This window comes from Pongo abelii, chromosome 19, assembly GCF_028885655.2.
Source record: "Pongo abelii isolate AG06213 chromosome 19, NHGRI_mPonAbe1-v2.0_pri, whole genome shotgun sequence".
Taxonomy (NCBI): Eukaryota; Metazoa; Chordata; class Mammalia; order Primates; family Hominidae; genus Pongo; species Pongo abelii.
The window spans coordinates 20,219,401-20,242,170 of NC_072004.2; the positions used below are offsets into that span (position 1 = coordinate 20,219,401).

Consider the following 22,770-nt stretch of genomic DNA (forward strand, 5'->3'; position numbering starts at 1 on the left):
GACCTCAAAGCCTTTGGCTTGTGTATGCATTTCTCACAGCCTCACGTGCCCAGGCTGTTGGTGATGGGGGGTAGGCCTGGGGCTGCCGCTCCCTTTCAGAATCCTTGCCTGGCCTCAGAGGGGCTTGTGTCTAGGAACCTCAGCAGAACCCTGCAAGGGCTGGCTGGGACCATTGGTGAGATGAGCCATGCCCGGGAGCATGGAAGAATATATGTTCCTCTTCAGTCCTGTAAGCGCATGGGCTGTCTGTGATGAGGAACAACAGGTGTTGGCAGTCTTTAGATGAACGCTGCTTCTTTGGAACTTGCTGGGCGTTAGCTTTTGGTGTGGCCTTTGGGAGTGGACTCTGGACTGCAGACACTGAACTACAGGTTTCCCATCTGGAAATGAGGTCATGGGACTGGATGATCTCTGTGTTCTTTCTAATATTTCTTTACTCGTGTGAGCTTTATGTTTCATTCATAATTTTAATTATAATGTTTCTGTGTTTATGTTTTGACTCAAGTAGTGATCACTACAGGCCGTCTTTGGGAATGCAATAGAATTTTAGTTTCACAGATCCTAAGTATTGGATTGTTTTTATACATTTGATGATTGGACACCCTACATAGAGTACTTTTTTAAGGTACTAGCAAATAATATATGAAGGGAAAAGAAAGCATTCTTCCTGTAGCATCTCGAATATAAAGATTTTGTTATTTAGTATTAGATTTTAAAAATTGTTTTGTATCCTCTGATTTCTTATAGATGAAAATATGCCTACTAAAAAACAATGAAAATGCTTTTTCAGAATATAAGCACTATATATAATATTTGAAAATATTATCCATAAAAGTTAAAAGAAAATAATAATTAGTGATTGATCCCACTATTCAAACCACTTTAATTTGGTGAGCCTCTTTTTAGTTTTTCACCCTTACTTTCATAGAGCTGCGATGCATGCTTCATACATTAATTGTGCACGTTGCTGCCTCCTTCTCCCAGCTGCCTGACGTGTCATCTCAGGTCACCAGAAACTTTCAAAAGAAACAGCAATTTCTTTTTTTTTTTCTTTGAGACTGGGTCTCACTTTGTCACCCAGGCTGGAGTGCAGTGACAGTCACAGCTCACTGCAGCCTTGACCTCCCAGGCTCAAGCGATTTGTCCACCTCAGCCTCTTGTAAACAACATTTTTATGGCTAATATCCCATCATATGAATGTGGCTTAGACTGCCCAACCACAGCCTAATTTGGGGTTTTTATGTTTTCTTCTGTTCTTTGCCCTTGTAATGTGGCAGCGAATATATGTGGATAAAACACTTTTCCCATACTTTGGCTTATTTCATTTCAAGCTTCTAAAAGTGAGATTAATGAGTCAGAAGGTATGAATATAAGGCTTTTTGTCAAATTGATTTCCTAAAGGGTGATTCATTATACTTTTTCACCGGCATTGAGGTCAAGTGTCCTGGGAATAGGACTGTTGAAAATGTAAAAAGTCACTTCAGTTCTGGAATTTATCTTGCTTTGCTTTGTTTTGTTATACTTTTTTGTCCTCTCCTGTTGCTCACCTAGGGTCACACATTGCCTCTGGTTGCCATATGTCTTTCGTCTCTTTCAATCTAGAGCAGTGGTTCTCAATTAGGGAGTGGATATTGTCTCCTAGAGGTCATTTGGAAATGTCTGGAGATAGTTTTGATTGTCACAATCAAGGGGGTGGCTACTGGCATCTAGTGAGTAGAGGCCAAGCATGCTGCTAAACTTCTCACAGTACGCAGGGTGGTCCCTTGCAGCATAAACGTGTCTGGCCCAAGATCTCAGCAGTTGAAAAGCCCCAATCTAGAACAGTACTTTCACTTTTTCTTTTTGTGACATTGCCTTAAAAGAAAATTGAAGTCAAAGTCACATAACATAGAATTAACCATTTTAAAGTATAAAATTTACTGGCTTTCAGTGTATTCACAGTTTTGTGCAGTTACCATTTCTTTCTAGTTTCAAAACTTCTCATTACCCCAGAAGAACACCCTGCACCCATTAAGTAGTTTCACCATGCCCCCGTCCCCCAGCCCCTGGCAACTGCTTACCTCCTTTCTGTTTCTGTGGATGTTTGCCTAATCTGGACACTTCATATAAACGGAATCATATAATATGTGGGCTTTTGTATCTGGCTTCTTTCTTTGAGCATGTTTTTGAGGTTCATCCGTGTGATAGCACTTGTCAGTACTTCATTGCTTTTGATGGCTGGATAATATTTCATTGTCAGCATTTGAAAGGAATTTGGGTTGTTTCCACTTCTGGCTCTGCTGCTCTGTATATTCATATATGAGTTTTCTGTGTGGATAGATGATTCATTTCTCATGGTCTATACCTGGGATCGGAATTGCTGGGTCATTTGGTGTATGTTTAACTTTTTGAGGAACTGCCAGACTCTTTTTTCACATCAGCTGCACCATTTTATATTCCTACCAGTAATGTACAAAGATTCCAGTTTCTCCACATCCTCATCAACACTTATTTTCTGCTTTTTTATTGTAACCAGCCCAGTGGGCATAAATTGGCATCTCACTGTGATTTTGATAAACATTTCCCTAACGGCTAATGACTTCATTTGTATATCTTCTTCGGAGAAATATCTGTTGAAATCCTTTGCCTATTTTTGAACTCGGTTTGTCTTTTTATTGTTGAATTATAAAAGTTCTTTATATATTTTGGCATATGGCGCATATATATATATATATATACACAATTTTTTTTCTTTTTTTTTTTTTTTTTTTTTTTGCGACAGGGCCTCACTCTCTAACCCAGGCTGGAGTGCAGTGGTTCAGTCGTGGCTCACTGGAGCCTTGACCTCCCAGGCGCAAGTGATCCTCTCACCTCAGCCCCCTAAGTAGCTGTGACTACTGACATGCACCACCACGCCCTGCTAATTTTTGTATTTTTTTATAGAGACAGGGTTTCGCCATGTTGCTCAGGCTGGTCTCAAACTCCTGAACTCAGGCAGGCAATCTATCCACCTCGGCCTCCCAAAGTGCTGGGATTACAGGCATGAGCCACCATGCCCAGCCTACTTTATATATTTTGGATACTAGACTCTTACCAGATACATGATATGCAAATATTTTCTGCCATTCTGTAGGGGTTTTTTTTTTACTTTTTTGTTTTTATCTATTTATTTATTTATTTATTTTATTTTATTTATTTTATTTTATTTTTTCTGAGACGGAGTCTTGCTCTGTCACCCAGGCTGGAGTGCAATGGCATGATCTCGGCTCACTGCAAGCTCCACCTCTCAGGTTCGCACCATTCTCCTGCCTCAGCCTCCCAAGTAGCTGGGACTACAGGCGCCTGCCACCACGCCAGCGAATTTTTTGTATTTTTAGTAAAGACAGGGTTTCACCGTGTTAGCCAGGATGGTCTCGATCTTCTGACCTCGTAATCCGCCCGCCTCGGCCTCCCAAAGTGCTGGGATTACAGGCGTGAGCCACCGTGCCTCGCCCTATGTATTTATTTATTTATTTATTTATTTAGAGAAGGAGTCTTGCTCTGTCGTTCAGGCTGGAATGCAATGGTGCATCTCCGCTCACTGCAACCTCCACCTCCTGGGTTCAAGCAATTCTCCTGCCTCAGCCTCCCTAGTACCTGGGATTATAAGTGCGCACTACCATGCCTAGCTAATTTTTTGTATTTCTAGTAGAGATGGGGGTTTCACCATGTTGGCCAGGCTGGTCTCGAATTCCTGACCTCGTGATCCACCCACCTCAGCCTCCCGAAGTGCTGAGATTACAGGCATGAGCCACCGTGCCCGGCCCTCTTTTTTATCTATTTTTTATTGAGACAGGGTCTCACTGTGTCACTCCGGCTGGAGTGTGCAGTAGCATGATCATGGCTCAGTGCAGCCTCGGAACCTCCCAGGCTCAAGTGATCCTCTTGCCTCAGCCTTCTGAGTAGCTGTGACTACAGACGCACATCACCGTGCCTGGGTAATTTAAAAAAAAAATTTGTAGAGATGGGGTCTCACTGTGTTGCCCAGGATGGTCTTGAACTCTTGAGCCCAAGCAATCCTGTCTCCTCAGCCTCCCAAAGTGTGGAATTATAGGTGCAAGCCACCACGCCCAGCCGCAAAAGATTTTAATTTTGATTAAGTCCAATTTATATTTTTGTTGCTTATCTTTCAGTATAATATCTAAGAATTCTGTTTTCTTTCTTTTCTTTCTTTCTTTTTTTTTTTTTTCTTATTTTTTTGAGATAAGGTGTTGCCCTGTTGCCCAGGCTGGGGTGCAGTGGCATGATCTTGGCTCACTGCAACCCCCACCTCCCAGGATGGAGTGATCCTCCCACCTCAGCCCTCTGAGTAGCTGGGACTACAGGCATGTGCTACCACCAAACCTGGCTAATTTATATATATATATATATATATATATTTTTTTTTTTTTTTTTTTTTGTAGAAATGGTGTTTCACTGTGTTGCCCAGGCTGGTCTCGAACTCCTGGGCTCAAGAGATCCACCCAGCTCGGCCTCCCAAAGTGCTGGGATTACAGGTGTGAACCACCACTCCTGGCCAATAATCCTATTTTCTTAAATTTCTTTCAATAATGATTTGTAGTTTTCACAAGTCCTTGGTTAAATTTATTCCTGGTATTTTATTCTTTTGCCTCCTTTTGTAAATGGAATTGCTTTCTGTTTTTTTAGTCTCACTCTGTTGCCCGGGCTGGAGTACAGTGGCGCGATCTCGGCTCACTGCAAGCTCCGCCTCCCGGGTTCACGCCATTCTCCTGCCTCAGCCTCCCAAGTAGCTGGTACTACAGGCGCCCACCAGCACGCCTGGCTAATTTTTTTTTTTTTTTTTTCTGTATTTTTAGTAGAGATGGGGTTTCACCATGTTAGCCAGGATGGTCTCGATCTCCTGACCTCATGATCCGCCCGCCTCAGCCTCCCAAAGGGCTGGGATTACAGGAGTGAGCCACTGCTCCCGGCCTGGAATTGCTTTCTCAATTCACTCTTTTGATTATTCAGTGCTGCTGTGTAGCAGCTGATTTTGTGTGTTGATTTTGTACTTGGCAACTTGGCTGAATTCGTATATTAGCTTTGGTAAGTGGATTTGTGGATTCTTGGGTATTTTCAATATGTAGGAACATGTCATCTGCTAATAGAGATAGTTTTACTTTTCCTTTCTGATCTGGATGCCTTTCATTTCGTTTTCTTGCCTAATTACCCTTGCTAGAGTATCCAGTATGATGGTGAATGGCAGTGGTGCAGTGGGCATCCTTGTCTTGTTCCTGATCTTAGGGGAAAGCTTTTGGCCTTCGGCCATAAAGTATGAAGTTAGCTGTGGGTTTTTGTAGTTGCCCTTAATCAGACTGAGGAAATTCCCTTCTATTCCTAGTTGGTTGAATGTTTTTATCTTGAGATATTAACTTCTTTAAAGTTTTGTTTTACTTTTTAATATAAAAATTTTGGTGTGTGTGTTTTATTCCAACCAGTGCTGATTCCTAAAGAAAAGCCCCCAATCACGGTTGTGGGTGATGTTGGAGGAAGGATTGCCATCATCGTGGTATGTAGACCTCTTTTATTATTAATTCTAGTATTTGCCATTGTTATTCTGTTGATTGATTGATTGATTGATTTTGTGACAGAGACTCGCTGTCGCCCAGGCTGGAGTGCAGTGGCACAATGTCGGCTCACTGCAACTTCTGCCTCCCAGGTTCAAATGATTCTCCTGCCTCAGCCTCCCAAGTAGCTGGAATTACAGGTGCCTGCCACCACGCCTGGCTAATATTTGTATTTTTAGTAGAGATGGGGTTTCACCATGTTGGCCAGGCTGGTCTCAAGCTCCTGAACTTAAGTGATGCACCTGCCTCGGCCTCCCAAAGTGTTGGGATTACAGGCGTGAGCCACTGCACCTGGCCAATTTATTTGTTAATTCTGGGCATATAAAGGCCTAAGGATAGTAGTATGGCCAGATAATTCTTATTAAATTGGTACCTTGTGCTAAATGTTTGCTTTGGCCCAGAAATTGGAAAATGTTATTGTTTATTTTAAAATTGCTAAGTACTGGCTGGGTGCTTTGGCTCATGCCTGTAATCCCAGCACTTTGGGACGCCAAGGCAGGCCAATCGCTTGGGCTCAGGAGTTCAAGACCAGCCTGGGCAACATGGCAAAACCCCGTCTCTACAGAAAATACAAAAATTAGCTGAACTTGGTGGCACATACCTGTAGTCCCAGCTACTTGAGAGGCTGAAGCGGGAGGATCCCTTGAGCCTGGGGCTCAGAGGTTGCAGTGAGCCGAGATCATGCCACTGCACTCCAGCCTGGGTGACAAGAGTGAAACTCAGTCTCAAAAAAAAAAAAAAAAAAAAAAAAAGTCATCCTGTCATAACGTGAGATATTGTTCTGTGATAAAAGTAAAGTACAGGCCAGGCGCAGTGGCTCATGCCTGTAATCCCAGCACTTTAGGAGGCCGAGGCGGGTGGATCACCTGAGGTCAGGAGTTCAAGACCAGCCTGGCCAACATGGTGAAACCCCATCTCTACTAAAAATACAAAAATTAGCTGGACATGTTGACGCACACCTGTAATCCCAGCTACTTGGGAGACTGATCCTGGAAAATCACTTGAACCCGGGAGGCGGAGGTTGCAGTGAGCCAAGATTGTGCCACTGCACTCTAGCCTGGGCGGAAGAGTGAGATTCCATCTCAAAAAAAAAAAAAAGTAAAGTACAAAGTTGATTATAACTGTTTGAAACATGCATCCTTTCACACATCATAAGACCAGTGAACAAAAAGAGTGCACTTAATGCCTGTATATTTTAAAGAATAGAATGAACACTAGGTACCCGCTAGCTCACTTGAGGCATAGACCATCTCCAGGTACCTAGAGGCCTCCTCTGGGCTTACCCTGGTCTCTTTGCCTCAGAGGTTGTCACTGATGTGAAAGCTGCCCATCTTGATCCTGTAGTCAGCCATGAGGGCTTGTGGCCTTAAATGCTGTCTTTTTTTCTTGTCTTTGATGTTTATGTAAATGATGTCTTTGTGTACTTTGGGACTTTCTTGCGCGACACTGTTATTGAAATTTACCTGTGCAGTGGCAGGAAGTTGTACTGCATTCTTTTTCACTGCTATGTGTTGTGTCTTTGGTATAACTGCTACACAACTGATTGAGGCAATGGTACTGCTTTGAACATCCTTGTGCCTATTTTCTGGTGCAAAAATGTGAGAGTTCAAGGTGCGTGGGAGTGGAGTTGTTGGGTCTGAAGGTGTGCACATTTTTAACTTTACAAGGTGCTGCCACATTGTTCCCAAAGTGGCCATACCCATTTCCCAAGTTCCGTAGTGGGCGCCCCACGGTATCCCCAGTGCTTGATAATTTTGTACACACCCTTTTCAGGTTAGAAAATCTCTCTGGGGCTGGGCGCGGTGGCTCACGCCTGTAATCCCAGCACTTTGGGAGGCCGAGATGGGTGTAGGTCAGGAGATCGAGACCATCCTGGCTAACACAGTGAAACCTCGTCTCTACTAAGAATACAAAAAATTAGCGGGGCGTGGTGGTGGGCTCCTGTAGTCCCAGCTACTCGGGAGGCTGAGGCAGGAGAATGGCATGAACCTGGGAGGCGGAGCTTGCAGCAAGCCAAGATCGTGCTACTGCACTCCAGCCTGGGCGACTGAGCAAGACTCTGTCTCAAAAAAAAAAAAAAAAAAAAAAAGAAAATCTCTCACATCACCCTCCAGGGTAATAGCTGTCCATTACTTATTCCTTAGTTGGCAACGTCTATAGTAACAAGGTGCTGTGGATTCAGTAGCACCTTTCAACCCCCGTTCTAGTGCCACTGCATTTTTATTTATTTATTTATTTATTTATTTATTTATTGAGACAAAGTCTCGCTCTGTCACCCAGGCTGGAGTGCAGTGGCGTGATCTCAGCTCACTGCAACCTCCACCTCCTGGGTTCCAGCGATTCTCCTGCCTCAGCCTCCCAAGTAGCTGGGACTACAGGCGCGCGCCACCATGTCCGGCTAATTTTTGTATTTTTTTTGTAGAGACAGGGTTTCACCATATTCGCTAGGCTGGTTTCGAACTCCTGACCTCGTGATCTGCCGCCTTGGCCTCCCAAAGTGCTGGGATTACAGGCGCGAGCCACTGCACCCAGCCGCCTGTGCATTTTTTTAAAAAAGTTTTTATTTTGAAGTAATTATAGATCCATAGGAAGTAGGGGGAAATACACAGGGACATCCTGTGTATTCATTACCCAGCATCCTCCATCTTGCTTAACTATAGTACAATAACACAGCCTGAAAATTCTCAGTGCCACAGCCACAGAGGTCCTTCAGACAGCACCAGTTATGTATGTAGAGTGTGTGTGTGTGTGTGTGTGTGTGTGTGTGTTTTGAGGTATGGTCTGGGTCTGCTGCCCAGGTTGGAGTGCAGTGGCTTGATCACAGATCACTGCAACTTCTACCTCCTGGCTAAAGCAATCCTCTTGCCTCAGTCTCCCAAGTAGCTAGGACTACAGGTGCGTACCACCATGCATGGCTAATTTTTGTTTTCTGTTTTTGTAGAGACTGGGTTTCGTCATGTTGCTCAGGCTGGTCTTGAACTCCTGAGCTCAAGCAATCCTCCCACCTCAGCCTCCCAAAGTGCTGGGACAATAGGCATGAGCCACCACGCCTGGCCTTTTAATGTATATTTTTGATCATAGTAACTTCAGTATGCAATTAAAGAATAATAATATGTATGTAAAATAAATACATGAATATTTATTCAACTCTAGACAACGTTTGATGCCATAATGGGTTTAAAATAACTCTGGGAGCCTGGGAATCTGGTCTCTAGATTGGAAACCACTGAGCTGGGTATTTTATTATTAAAAACAATAATCATTATTATTTTTTCCATTGTAATAACATGTAAAAAAACATATTTCCCATATGCCCAGTGGAGAAAATTTGGAAATAAGGAAAGTAGCAAGAAGAAGCAGGGGGAAAGAGGCACCCATAATTCTATTACCCAGAGTCAAAAACATCTTTTAACACTTTTTCTGTGCATTAAAAACAAAAAAAGAAAATCATACCTCCATCATTTCTGGTGCGACCTGCGTTGTGACAGCACAGTGTTGGCCAGTTATGGTGCAGAAAACAGTGCTACCCCTGGGAGCCTGGAGTGTGGTGGAAGATAGCCCCAGTAGTGGCAGGTGCTGTGCAGGAAGAGGCTCGTGAAAGTACTGAAGGGCTGCCATGGGGCACGGTGATGGGGACATGGGGCCGTGCTGTCTGCACAAGGCCAAATGGAAGAGCAGATTTTTCACAATAAATGTAGGCAGACCCTTTTTTTTTTCCTGGTTGTCTAACCTATTATTGTAGAAGTGCTCGTATACATTCTTTTCCATCTGTGCTTTGGCAGGATGACATCATTGATGATGTTGACAGCTTTCTTGCTGCAGCAGAGACCCTGAAGGAAAGAGGTGCATATAAGATCTTTGTGATGGCGACTCATGGCTTGTTGTCTTCTGACGCCCCCCGGCTGATTGAAGAGTCTGCCATTGATGAGGTAACAGGGTCTGGTTTGTGTGGGTACAGCTGCCTGGGCTTTTGGCACATCTTGATCTTTAGTTACAGAGAGTCAGGACAAGACTGAGATCTTTCGTGGTTGAGAAAGGATTCAAGGGCTGGGTGCGGTGGTTCACGCCTATAATCCCAGCACTTTGGGAGGCCGAGGCAGGTGGATTACCTGAGGTCAGGAGTTGGAGACCAGCCTGGCCAACAGGGTGAAACCCCGTCTCTACTAAAAATACAAAAATTAACCGGGCGTGGTGGCGCATGCCTGTAATCCCAGCTACTTGGGAGGCTGAGGCAAGAGAATCACTGGAACCCGGGGGCAGTGGCTGCAGTGAGCCAAGATTGTGCCACTGCATTCCAGCCTGGGTGACAGAACGAGACTCTTGTCTCAAAAAATAATAATAATAATGTATACAACTCACTGGTTTTTAGAATGTTCAGAGTTGTGCAGTCATTACCATAGTTGGTTTTAGAACATTTTCTTCTCCCTAGAAAGGAACCCCATACCCATTAGCTGTCACTTCACATTTTCTCTCACTGCCATTAGTCCCTGGGAACCACTAATCTGCTTTCTGTCTCTCTAGATTTGCCTGTTCTGGACGTTTCATATAAATGAGATTATACAATGTGTGGTCTTTTGTGTCTGGCTTTCTTCACTCAACATAATATTTTCAAAGTTCATCCATGTTGGAGCATGAATCAATACTTCATTCCATTTTATGATCAAATAATACTGTTAAATGGATAGTCCACATTTTGTCTCTCTGTATTTCATGTTGATAGAAAAATTTTTTTCTACTTTTTAACTTATGAATGGTGCCACAGTAAACATTTGTGTACAAGTTTTTCTGTGGACATGTGTTTTCCCTTCTCTTGGATACGTACCTAGGTTTAGAACTGCCAGGTCATACAGTAACTTCATGTTTAAACTTTCAAGGAGCTGCCAGACTGTTTTTCAAAGCAGCTGCACCATTTTACATTCCCACAGCCAGGAGTAGGGAGCTCCAGTTTCTCTGCATCCCTCCAATACTTGTTATTATCTTTTTATGCCGTACCTGTCCTAGTGGGTGTGAGGTTATCAAATCTTAACTTAAGAAACACAGGCTGGGTGCGGTGGCTCACGCCTGTAATCCCAGCACTTTGGGAGGCCGAGGCAGGTGGATCATGAGGTCAGGAGGTCGAGACCATCCTGGCTAACGTGGTGAAACCCCGTCTCTACTAAAAATATAAAAAAATGAGTTGAGCATGATGGCAGGTGCCTGCAGTCCCAGCTACTTGGGAGGCTGAGGCAGGAGAATGGCGTGAACCCGGGAGGCCGAGCTTGCAGTGAGCTGAGATGGTGCCACTGGACTCCAGCCTGAGCGACAGAGCAAGACTCCATCTAAAAATAAATAAATAAATAAATAAATAAATAATTGAAACATTGACTTGAGACATAGATCCACAGTTTTCCTGTCATGGCGAGCCTCAGATTTGAGAAGTTACCACATTCCAGATCCAACCATGAAGCTACTTGGCTTTCTGATGTTCTGGTTTTTTTTCTCTTGCTTCACAGGTGGTGGTCACCAATACAATTCCACATGAAGTCCAGAAGCTCCAGTGTCCCAAGATTAAAACTGTGGATATCAGCATGATCCTTTCAGAGGCGATCCGTCGGATCCACAATGGGGAGTCCATGTCCTACCTTTTCAGAAACATAGGCTTAGATGACTGAACAGCTTTCCTTTAGGAAAACTCCCGAGGGCCAAACTGGAAACATAAGAGTGACTGCTCGGTGGGATAGATTTCACAGGAACCGTCATGTTTGCTCCTCCCTCTCCCCTGTAACCTCACTTCTTGTTGATTCCTAAGAAGATGGACCAACTTTTTATGTCGGTTTGGGTGTTTGTGAGTTTGGGGAGCAATTTTTATAAAAGAAAAACTTTATTCTCCTCTTTTGAAAAAGTAAGACCTTGTTTTAGTTTTAACTGTTTAAAAAATAACACTTGGAATAAGATTTGTAAGCTCACAGAGTCTTTTTCCAAAGTTGCTTGAGCCAAGTGCTTAAAAAGTTAATAAAATAAAATGATCTGTATGATACCTGCAATTGAAAAGCCAAAAAGATTATACTGTCAAGTCCAGCAAATGACATTTTTAGAGATGCTTTTGTAGACAAGCATATGGAATATGTGATTGTATTTATTTTCTGCAACTAAAAAAGGAATAAAAACTTGTGTTTGTGTGTTTTTCTAAAACTTTGTGTTTTGGCAATCGTTTTATAACTAAAATAAAATGAAAGCTAAATCTACATACTGTGAATGTTGAAATGTTCATCAGCTTGTTTTCTCTTCTGCAGCTTTGTGGGGGATGCAGTAGCCTCTCAGAGATGTGATATCCTCTGTTCTGACAATTTGTCCAAGGCCCTGAAAGTGCCCGATGTGTAGTCATTTGACTGAGGAGGGGGAGGAGCTGGAATCTCAGCATGCAAGGCCACAGGCAGCAGAGAAGCCAGTGGGCACCATCTGCCATTGGTCTTGGTGTGGCTCTGCCTCTCTTCCGTGGCTGGCTGTTCTCCATCATGCTCTAGGGAGATGAGATGCTGGGGGATGCATCCCAAAGGGCAAGTGACATGACCCTTGTTGCTGTCAAGGGTCTAATATCATCTGTCTTTAGAGTTTAGGACCCTGAACTTCCCCACAGAGTCCATTGGACTGGCCTCCCCTGGAGCACTGGCACTGGGGTTTACACCCCCCTGTCCTCCCACTCAGCCTGACTTATGGAGGAATATGTAGACTTGCTCATAAAAACTAATTTTTCTTCCTCCCCAAACAGCTTAAACCTTTGCTTTCTGCTTGTCTGTGTTAGAATCTAGAATAAAATAGTAGTTTATTTAGCACAAAATTAAGATCAGTCACCAGCCACACTGGCCTTCCCTGTGCTCCACAGAGAGCAGCGTGGCCCGAGGGCTTGCCCCAGTAGGCCAGGGCCTTGTTTGTGCAGAAGCACCAAGGGCTCTGCTTCTGGAAGCTGCCCAAGTGTTCCGTGGGCTCTTGCACACCCAGCAGTGCCACCCCTCACACCTAGTTTACTTCTGAGGAAACAGCTTTGGGGGAAAGGTGTTCGTTCTCTCCCCAAGTTTTCAAATCCAGTTAATGATAGAGCTATTTACTTTGAAAAAGTGTCCTTGCTTTCTGTGAACCTGTCCCTAGAAATAGGGCCTCTCGATCTTCGGAATGAATTGGCTTAGGGCATGGGATGGTAGCTGGCGGCTTCTTTGCCAGTGCAGCTCTGTCAGTTGCAGGCTGGAGACCTCCACCCAGTTTCCACATTTGGAAGAAGAGCTTTGGGAGCAAGGTGTCACCACCCATGAGAGTGGAGCCTGCCTGTGGTGCCAGGACCTCCCACTGTTGCTGTGAGATGAGCTGAAGAGGCTTCAGTAAATCTCACAGCTCCGGCCTCTGCTGGGTTTGGGTTTTTTCCTACCTTCTGCCCTTTGGATGCTGTCTAACCATTTGCTACTATAGACGACGGTTGAAGTTGCCATGTGGTTTGGCTTTATAACAAACGACAGGCACTTCCTGAACAGCCATGGGGCATCCCCTGGGGTGGCTGTGCTGGCACAGTGGCCCTCCCATGGTTTGGGAATGGTGGTGCTGCACTAGCAGGGAGGACAGGTTCTGCTCTGGGTTCCTTAGAGATGCAGTGGGCTCTCAAGCTCCTTCAGTGGGAGGTTTCCTCCTGCCACTATGTCCAGTGAGCTTTGACCTCCGTGGTTTTTCCTGGCATGTCATCCTTCATGAAGAAAAGTCATATTTACAGAAGTGAATGGAAACATGTTTTATGGGAGTGTTTTCTTCTGGGTAGCGAACTTGGCTAAAGCTAGCATCCTTCACACCCACGAGGACTCGAAAGTCTGCTCTGAGTTGGCTCTGGAAGAACGTGAAGATGAGTGCCGGGAGGAGCCACGGGCGGGGCATGTGCCAGGGGATGGCTGACAGAGGGCTGAGGCCCAGGAAAGACAATTGACAGATGATGGTGGAGGAGAGTAGAGTGCCACGTCCTGGCCCACCGGGCTGGGGCAGAAGGATGGAGGCCCTCAAGGGGCAAGTCAGGTTCTGTGGTGTGGTGGGGAGGGCTGCGGGACTCTGAGGGCTTCAGGAGTGCCCAATAAGGACACCCAAACCCCTCAGCCATCCTCTTCCCTGTCTAGAGGAGGCCCCAGATACAGTTTCTCCATGTATTGTAGGCTTTTCTTTGGCCAGAAAAGCCATTTACCCTCTAGACTACTGTCTTTGCTAGAGACAGAGACAGTCTCTGTGGCCAGAGATAATGGGGAAGTGAACCCAGAAATTCTATGACAGAAAACAGGCTAATCTTTTCCACTTCTGACTGTGACATCATCACTTGACAGACTCGTGGTTAAAGCAATGCTCTCAAGGCATCAAGAACACAGGATGCCACTAAGGGGCATGAGTGGATGGACACATACCAGTTCCACCACACTGTGTGCCAAGGACATTAATCTTTTGGCTCTCACTGTTTATTACCTCTAAGGCTGAGGAGGGTGGATTGCTTGAACCTGGGAGATGGAGGTTGCAGTGAGCCGAGATTGTGCCACTGCGCTCCAACCTGGGCAACAGAGCAAGACCCCGTCTCAAAAAAAAGTTGTAGAATTCACCACTTTTAACAGATCAACCAGACAAAAGATCAATAAGGAAAGAGACCACACCACTGTACTCCATGCTGGTGACAGAGTGAGACTCTGTCTCAAGAAAAAAGGCTGAAATGCTAAATTTTATGTTGTATGTATTGTGTGCTTTATAAAACATTGTTGGAAGAAATTAAAGAAGACCTAAATAGGAAGACATCCCACGATCACGGGTTGGAAGTCTTAATATCGTTAAGATGCAATACTCCAAAGCAATCTACAGATTCAGTGTGAATATCTATCAAAATCCCAATGGCATTTTTTGGCAGCTATAGAAAAGCCCATCCTAAAATTCATATGGAATCACCGAGGACCTCAAATAACCGAATCAGTCTTGAAAAAGAACAAAGTTTGAGGACTTGCACTTCTTGATTTCAGAACTTAACTACAAAGCTATACCAATCAAAAACAGTGTAGTCCTGGTATAAGGAGAGGCATATAAGCCAATGAAGTAGAGTCAAGAGTTCAGAAATAGGCCGGGCGCGGTGGCTCACGCCTGTCATCCCAGCACTTTGGGAAGCCGAGGCGGGCGGATCACGAGGTCAGGAGATTGAGACCATCCTGGCTAACACGGTGAAACCCCGTCTCTACTAAAAATACAAAACATTAGCCGGGCGAGGTGGCGGGCGCCTGTAGTCCCAGCTACTCCGGAGGCTGAGGCAGGAGAATGGCGCGAACCCCGGGGGGCGGAGCCTACAGTGAGCCGAGATCGCGCCACTGCACTCCAGCCTGGGCGACAGCGAGACTCCGTCTCAAAAAAAAAAAAAAAAAAAAAGAGTTCAGAAATAAACACTATATCTATAGTCAATTGATTTTCAACAAAGGTGCCAAGATCTCTCAGCAGGAAAAAGAATGGTGATTTTGGGGGGTTCTTTTTTGTGGTTTGTTTTGTTTTGTTTTGAGACAGAGTCTCACTCTGTTGCCCAGGCTGGAGTGCAGTGGCACGATCTTGACTCACTGGCACTATCTGGGCTCTCTGCAACCTCTACCTCCTGGGTTCAAGCAATTCTTGTACCTCAGCCTTCCGAGTAGCTGGGACTACAGGCATGCACCACCATGCCTGGCTAATTTTTGTATTTTCAGTAAAGACGGGGTTTTGCCATGTTGGCCAGGCTGGTCTCGAAATCCTGACCTCAAGTGATCCACCCACCTCAGCCTTCCAAAGTGCTGGAATTACAGGTGTGAGCCACTGCACCCAGCCAAGAATGGTGTTTTTAACAAATGGTACTAGGACAACTAAAAATCCATACACAAAGAATGAAGGGCTAAAACTATAAAACTTTTAGAATAAAACACAGGGATAAATCTTCATGACCTTGGGGTTGGCAAAGGATTCTTAGATATGACACCAAAAGCACAAGCAACAAAATAAATAATAGATAAACTGGACTTCATCAAATTAAAACTTTTGGGCATCAAAGGACACTATCAAGATAGTGTAAAGACAATCTAAAAGTATAAGAAAATATTTTCAAATTATATATCTGATAAAGGTCTTATTCAGGATATATAAATGTACAATTCTACAACAAACAGATTAAAAAAAATTTATTTTTTGAGACAAGGTTTGTCTCTGTCACCCAGGCTGGAGTGCAGTGGCATGATCTAAGCTCACTGTAGTCTCGACCTCCTGGGTTCAAGCAATCCTCCCACCTTAGCATCCTGAGGAGCTGGGACTACAGGCATGTGCCACCATGCCCAGCAATTTTTTGTATTTTTTGCAGTAACAGGGTTTCACCATGTTGGTCAGGCTGGTCTCGAACTCCTGACCTTGTCATCCGCCAGCCTCGGCCTTCCAAAGTGCTGGGATTACAGGCGTGAGCCACCGCACCCGGCCCAAAAACATTTTTTAAATGGGATTTGAATAGGCATTTCCCACAAAGAAAGATATACAAAAAGATATACAGGCCAGGCGTGGTGGCTCACGCCTGTAATCCCGGCATTTTGAGAGGCTATGGGTGCATGACTTGATGCCCAGATTTCGAGACCAACCTGGCCAATGTGGAGAAACCCCATCTCTGCTAAAAACACAAAAATTAGCCAAGCATGGTGGTGCACACCTGTAATTCAAGCTACTCAATGGCTGAGACACAAGAATCGCTTGAACCCAGGAGGTGGAGGTTGTAGTGAGCCGAGATTATGCCGAGACATGACAACAGAGTGAGACTCAGTCTCAAAAAAAAAAAAAAGAACAAAAAGATATACAGGCATTCATACAAAAAATATATCTAAATGGAAAGATGCTCAACATCATTGGTCACTATAGGTAGTACAAACAAAAACCACAATGAGATACCACTTGATACCCATTTGAATGGTTATACTACAAAACAAACAAAACCAGAAATAACAAGTGTTGGCATCAGTTGTCGTGTTGCACACCTGTAGTTCCAACTACTCGGGAGGCTGAGGTGGAAGAATCACTTGAGCCCAGGAGTCTGAGACCAGCCTGGGCAACATAGTGAGACCCTGCCTTGTAAAACAAACAAACAAAAACAAGTATTGGCAAGAATATGGAAAAATTGGAGCCCTCGTACATACACTGCTGGTGGAAAGGTAAAATGATGCAGCTGCTGTGGAAAACAGTCTGGTGGTTCCTCAAAAAGTTAAATATAAAATTACCAGATGACCCAGCAATTCTGCTCCTGGGTATATTCCAAAAACAATTACAAACAGATACCCAAATAAGTACATGGACAAACATGTTCAAATGCACTATTCACAATCACCAAATCGTGGAATCCCAAATGTCCATCAATGGATGAATAAACAAATCTTAGTATTTAATGCCTGTAATCCTAGTACTTTCAGAGGCCAATGCGGGCAGATCCACTTGAGGTCAAGAGTTCGAAACCAGCCTAGACAACACAGTTGAAACCTCATCTCTACCAAAAAAAAAAAAAAAAAAAAAACAATTAGCCAGGTGTGGTGGCACCAACCTGTAGTTCCAGCTACTTGGGAGGCTGAAATGGGAGAATCACTTGAACCTGGGAGGTGGAGGTTGCAGTGAGCCAAGATAGCACCACTGCACTCCAGCCTGAGCAACAGAGTGAGACCCTGTCTCAAAAAAAAAAAAAAATCAACTTAATATTTACATAGAATAAAAAGGAATAGATTACTGTATGAGTTACAACGTGCGTAAGCCTCTAAAACATTATGCTAAGTGAAATTAACCTGACACAGAAGGTCACATATTGTGTGATTCCATTTATATAAAATATCCAGAATAGCCAAATCCATAAAAACAGAAAGCAGACATGTATTTACCAGGGGATAAGTAGATAGATATGTAGCTGATGTGTAGTTATCCAGGGCAGTGGTCCCCAACATTTTTGGCACCAGGCGCTGGTTTTATGGAAGACAACTTTTCCACAGATTGGGGCAAGGGGTTGGGGATGGTTTGGGGATGGAACTGCTCCACCTCAGTGGAGCAGAGGTTGCAGTGAGCCAAGATCACGCCACTGCACTCCAACCTGGGTGATAGAGTGAGACTCTGTCTCAAAAAAAAAAAAAAAAATGCCTGATAGGCATTAGATTCTCATAAGGAGTGTGCAACCTGGATCCCTCGCATGCACGGTTCCCAATAGGGTTCTTTCTCCTATGAAAATCTAATGCTGCCACTGATCTTACAGGAGGTGGAGCTCAGGCAGTAATGCTGGCTTGCCTGCCGCTCACCTCCTGCTGTGCGGACCATGGTCCTGGGGGTTGGGGACCCCTGATCCAGGGGATAGAGTGGGTTATAGGGAGAAACTTCTTTTTTTTTTTTTTTTTTGAGACAGAGTTTTGCTCTGTCGCTCAGGCTGGAGTGTAGTGGTACAATCTAGGCTCACTGCAACCTCCGCCTCCTGGGTTCAAGCAATTCTCCTGCCTCAGCCTCCCGAGTAACTGGGATGACAGGAGCATGCTACCACACTTGGCTAATTTTTTAATATTTTTCTTAGAGATGGGGTTTCACCATATTGGCCAGGCTGGTCTCAAACTCCTGACCTCGTGATCTGCCCACCTTAGCCTCCCAAAGTCCTGGGATTACAGGTGTGAGCCACCGCGCCTGGCCAGGGAGAAACTTCTTAATGGGCACAGGATTTTCTCTTGGAGTGACAGAAATGTTTTGGAACTAGATAACTAGATAGAGGTGGTGAGTGCACAGCATTGTGAATGCACTACATGCCACTAAATTATTCACTTTTATATTTTATTATTTATTTTTTGAGACAGGGTCTCACAGTCACCCAGGTTGGAGTGCAGTGATGCAATCACAGCTCACTGCAGCCTCCACCTCCCAGGCTCAAGCGATCCTCCCTCCTCAGCCTCCCGAGTAGCTGGGACCACAGGCATGTGCCACCATGCCCAGCTAAGTTTTGTATTTTTAGTAGAGACAGGGTTTTGTCATATTGTCCAGGCTGGTCTCGAATTCCTGGGCTCAAGTGATCCTCCCGTCTCAGCTTCCCAAAGTGCTGGGATTACAGGTGTCCGCCACCACACCTGACTAAATTATTCACTTTAAAATGTTAATTTTATGTTTTGCGAATTTCTTCTTAGTAAATTTCATTTCCACATGTAAAAAGCTTGGGAGTTGTAACTCCATCCTAACAACAAGTAAAAAGCTCAACAAACTGAAAAATCATTTGTACTTAGTTAGATCCATATGAGAAGTGAGGTCACAGGGCAAACCACTGCTCCCATAATCAGAGACAGAAATGCAAACATGGAGAGCAATGTACAGAAGTCTTTACAGGAACCGGTGCCAGAGTCAGGAAACCTGAAGTGTAATCGACAAATTGTTAGAGGCTAGATGAGAACAAGTCTGAGAGTCAAAAACTTCAGGGGGACTCCGTCATATGGGGACCCCATACTTTTGTGAATTTTACCTTCTCGAGAAGAATCCCCTTGAGCTTCCAGCAGGGAGACGGAAATAGGAATCATTCTGAAAGCTTCAGAGCACTGTGCTCCTCTTGACAAACTGCCCTCGGGAGAAGCTAGTTAACCAGAGCCTAACATTCAGGGGTTTTATCAGAGCCTAACTGAACTAGGAGAAGGGTAAAACCTAATTCTAACCAGCTCTAACTTTCCACTTGGGAGAAGAGAAATACTCAACTAAAGCTCACCCTAGCCAACCATGTGGGGGAGAAGGATAGTACCCAATCCCAGCCCACTCTCGCCATCCTTTCCTACCTAAGGGTAGAGAAGAAAATCTGAGAAAAGCTCGGTGACATTCACAGTCCAGTGGCACAGGGTCACCAGAAAAGACCTAATTGTAGGATCTCCCCCTACACCTCACCACCACATCACTAAAGGCATATTTATACAGCAGTTCCTTTTACCCAGTACATTACTTCCAGCTATCAAGAAAAAAATTACAGGGCATGTTAAAAAGCAAAGAACAGTTCAAAGAGACAGAGCAAGCATTAGAACCAGACCTGGCACAAGGGATGCTGAAATTATCAGTATGGAATTTTTTTTTTTTTGAGACAGATTCTCACTCTATCACCCAAGTTGGAGTGCAGTGGCGTGATCTCGGCTCACTGCAACCTCTGCCTCCTGGGTGCAAATGATTCTTGTGCCTCAGCCTCCCGAGTAGCTCAGATTACAGGCGTGTGCCACTATGCCCAGTTAATTTTTGTATTTTTAGTAGAGATGGGGTTTCACCAAGTTGCCCAGGCTGATCTTGAACTCCTGGCCTCATGTGATCTGCCCGCCTCTGCCTCCCAAAGTGCTGGGATTACAGATGTGAGTCACTGTGTCTGGCCAGACATGGATTTTTTTTTTTTTTTTAGACAGAGTCTTGCTCTGTCACCCAGGCTGAAGTGCAGTGGCATGATCTCGGCTCACCGCAGTATCCGCCTCCCGGGTTCAAGTGATTCTCCTGCCTTAGCTTCCTGAGTAGCTGGGATTATAAGCGTGTGACACCACGCCGGGCTAATTTTTGTATTTTTAGTAGAGACAGGTTTCACCATGTTGGCCAAGCTGGTCTCGAATGCCTGACCTCATGTGATCTTCTGCCCAACTCAGCATCCCAAAGTGTTGGGATTACAGGCCTGAGCCACCATGCCCGGCCAAGGAATTTAAAACAACTATGATTAAAATGCCAAGGGTTCTCATTAAGCAGACAGCATGCAAGAACAGACGGGCAATGAAAACAGAAAGGTGGAAATCTTAAGAACAATTAAAAAAAAAAAGCTACAGATAAAAACACTGTAACAGAAATAAAGAATGCCTTTGATAGACCTATTGGTAGTCTGAACATGGCTAAGCAGAGAATCTCTGAGCTTTAGAATATCTTTTTTTTTCTTTTGAGATGGAGTCTCACTCTGTTGCCCAGGCTGGAGTGCAGTGGCGCGATCTCGGCTCACTGCAATCTCCGCCTCCCAGGCTCAAGCAATTCTCGCACCTCAGCTTCCCAAATAGCTGGGATTACAGATGCGCGCTATCATGCCCAACTGATTTTTGTATTTTTAGTAGAGACAGGGTTTCTCCATGTTGGTCAGGCTGGTCTCGAACTCCCGACCTCAGGTGATCCGCCTGCCTCAGCCTCCCAAAGTGCTGGGATTACAGGTGTGAGCCACAGCGCCTGGCCTTGCTTTAGGATATCTTAATAGAAACCTCCAAAACTGAGAAGCAAAAAGACAAAAAAAAAACACCACCAGAATATGTGGAGCAATTACAAAAGGTGTAACATACATGTAAATGGGAATAGCAGAAGGAAAAGAGAGACAGGAAGAGAAGAAATATTGGACTGCAAGTTTCCTCAAATCAATGTCAGACACCAAACCACAGATCCAAGAAGGTCAAAGAACACTGAGCAGGATAAATGACAAATGAAACAAAACAAAAACTCTGCACATAAGTGTGACATTTTCAAACTACAGGAAATCAAAGATAAAGGAAAAATCCTGAAAGAAGTCAGAGGAAAAGAAAAACATCTGGAAGAAGTCAGAGGAAACAATCATGTTACCTATAGAGAAGCAAAGATAAAAATTACATGTGGCTCCTCAGAAATCATGCAAGAAGGAAAAGAGTGGAGTGAAATATTTGAGTGTTGAGAGAAGAACACTACCAACCTAGAATTCTGTACCCTGTGAAAATATCCTTCAAATGTGAAGGAGAAATACTTTCTTGGACAAACAAAAATTGAGAGAATTTATTGCCAGTAGACCTGTCTTGTAATAAATAAATTCTCTTTTTTTCTTTCTTTTTTTTTTTTTTTTTTTTTTTTTTTGAGACAGGGTCACACTACTCTGTTGCCCAGGCTGGAGTGCAGTGGCACGATCTTGGCTCACTGCAGCTTCCGCCTCCTGGGCTCAAGTATCCTTCCACCTCAGCCTCCTGAATAGCTGAGACTACAGGCACTTGCCACGGCGCCTGGCTAATTTTTCTGTATTTTTTGTGGAGACAGGGTTTCTCTGTGTTGCCCAAGTTGGTCTCAACTCCTGTGCTCAAGCAATCCACCCGTCTTGGCCTCCCAAAGTGCTGGGATTATAGGTGTAAACCACCATGCCTAGCCATAAATTCTTTTAAGGAAAGAAGGAAAATAATATAGATCAGAAATTTGGATCTACATAAAGAAAGAAAGAACATGAAAGAAGGAATAAGTTCACGTGACTTGAGCTTGTAGCTATGTCTTCTGCACAGATTGGGTAATGGAACACTACATTTTTTTTTTTGAGGGGTACGAAGTCTGGCTCCGTCCCCCAGGCTGGAGTGCAGTGGCGCAATCTCGGCTGACTGCAAGCTCCATTTCCCGGGTTCACACCATTCTCCGGCCTCAGCCTCCCGAGTAGCTGGGACAACAGGCACCCGCCACCATGCCCAGCTAATTTTTTTGTATTTTTAGTAGAGACAGAGTTTCACCATGTTAGCCAGGATGGTCTCGATCTCCTGACCTTGTGATCTGCCCACCTCGGCCTATGGAAAACTAAATTTTTATACTTGAAAATGACAGCCTAGGAGAATCGCGTGAACCTGGGAGGCAGAGGTTGCAGTGAGCTGAGACTGCACCATTGCACTCTAGCCTGGGGAACAACAATGAAACTCCGTCCCAAAAAACACAACAAAATCAAAATCAAAAACAAAACAACAACAAAATAAAACACAATGGAGAGCCTAGAAATAGACCCACATAAATATAGTCAATTGATCTTCTACAAAAAAGAAAAGGTAGTACAATGGAGAAAAGTGTTTCTAACAAATGGTGCTGGAACAACTGGACATCCACATACAAAAAAACAAGATGAACCATAGACCTTACACTTTTCACAAAAGTTAACTCAAAATGGACCTAAATGTAAAACACAAATTATAAAACTTTTGAAAGACAACATAGGAGAAAATCTAGATGAATTTGGATTTGGTGATACTTTTCAGGTACAACGTCAAAGCCACAATTGATAAAGGAAAGAATTGATAAGCTGGACCTCATAAATTTAAACATTTCCGATCTGCAGCCGGGCATGGTGGCTGATGCCTGTAATCCCAGCACTTTGGGAGGCTGAAGTGGGTGGATCACCTGAGCTCAGGAGTTTGAGATCAGCCTGGGCAACAAGGAAAAACCCCGTCTCTACCAA

At 44.3% G+C, this 22,770-nt stretch overlaps 1 protein-coding gene across 15 annotated transcripts in view; it reads left to right on the forward strand.

Annotated features, from left to right (window-relative positions):
• Positions 1 to 11,809, forward strand: part of PRPSAP2 (phosphoribosyl pyrophosphate synthetase associated protein 2) — a 75,432-nt gene extending 63,623 nt beyond the window's left edge. For 14 of the 15 annotated variants that reach the window (XM_063717923.1, XM_054535271.2, XM_009251375.3 and 11 more), the window contains 3 exons: positions 5,457 to 5,527; positions 9,368 to 9,514; positions 11,078 to 11,809. In XM_063717923.1, coding sequence (XP_063573993.1) covers positions 5,457 to 5,527; positions 9,368 to 9,514; positions 11,078 to 11,236 — 377 coding nt within the window. In that variant the 3' untranslated portion in view covers positions 11,237 to 11,809. 15 annotated transcript variants of the gene reach the window in all.
• The last annotated feature ends 10,961 nt before the right edge of the window (positions 11,810 to 22,770 follow it).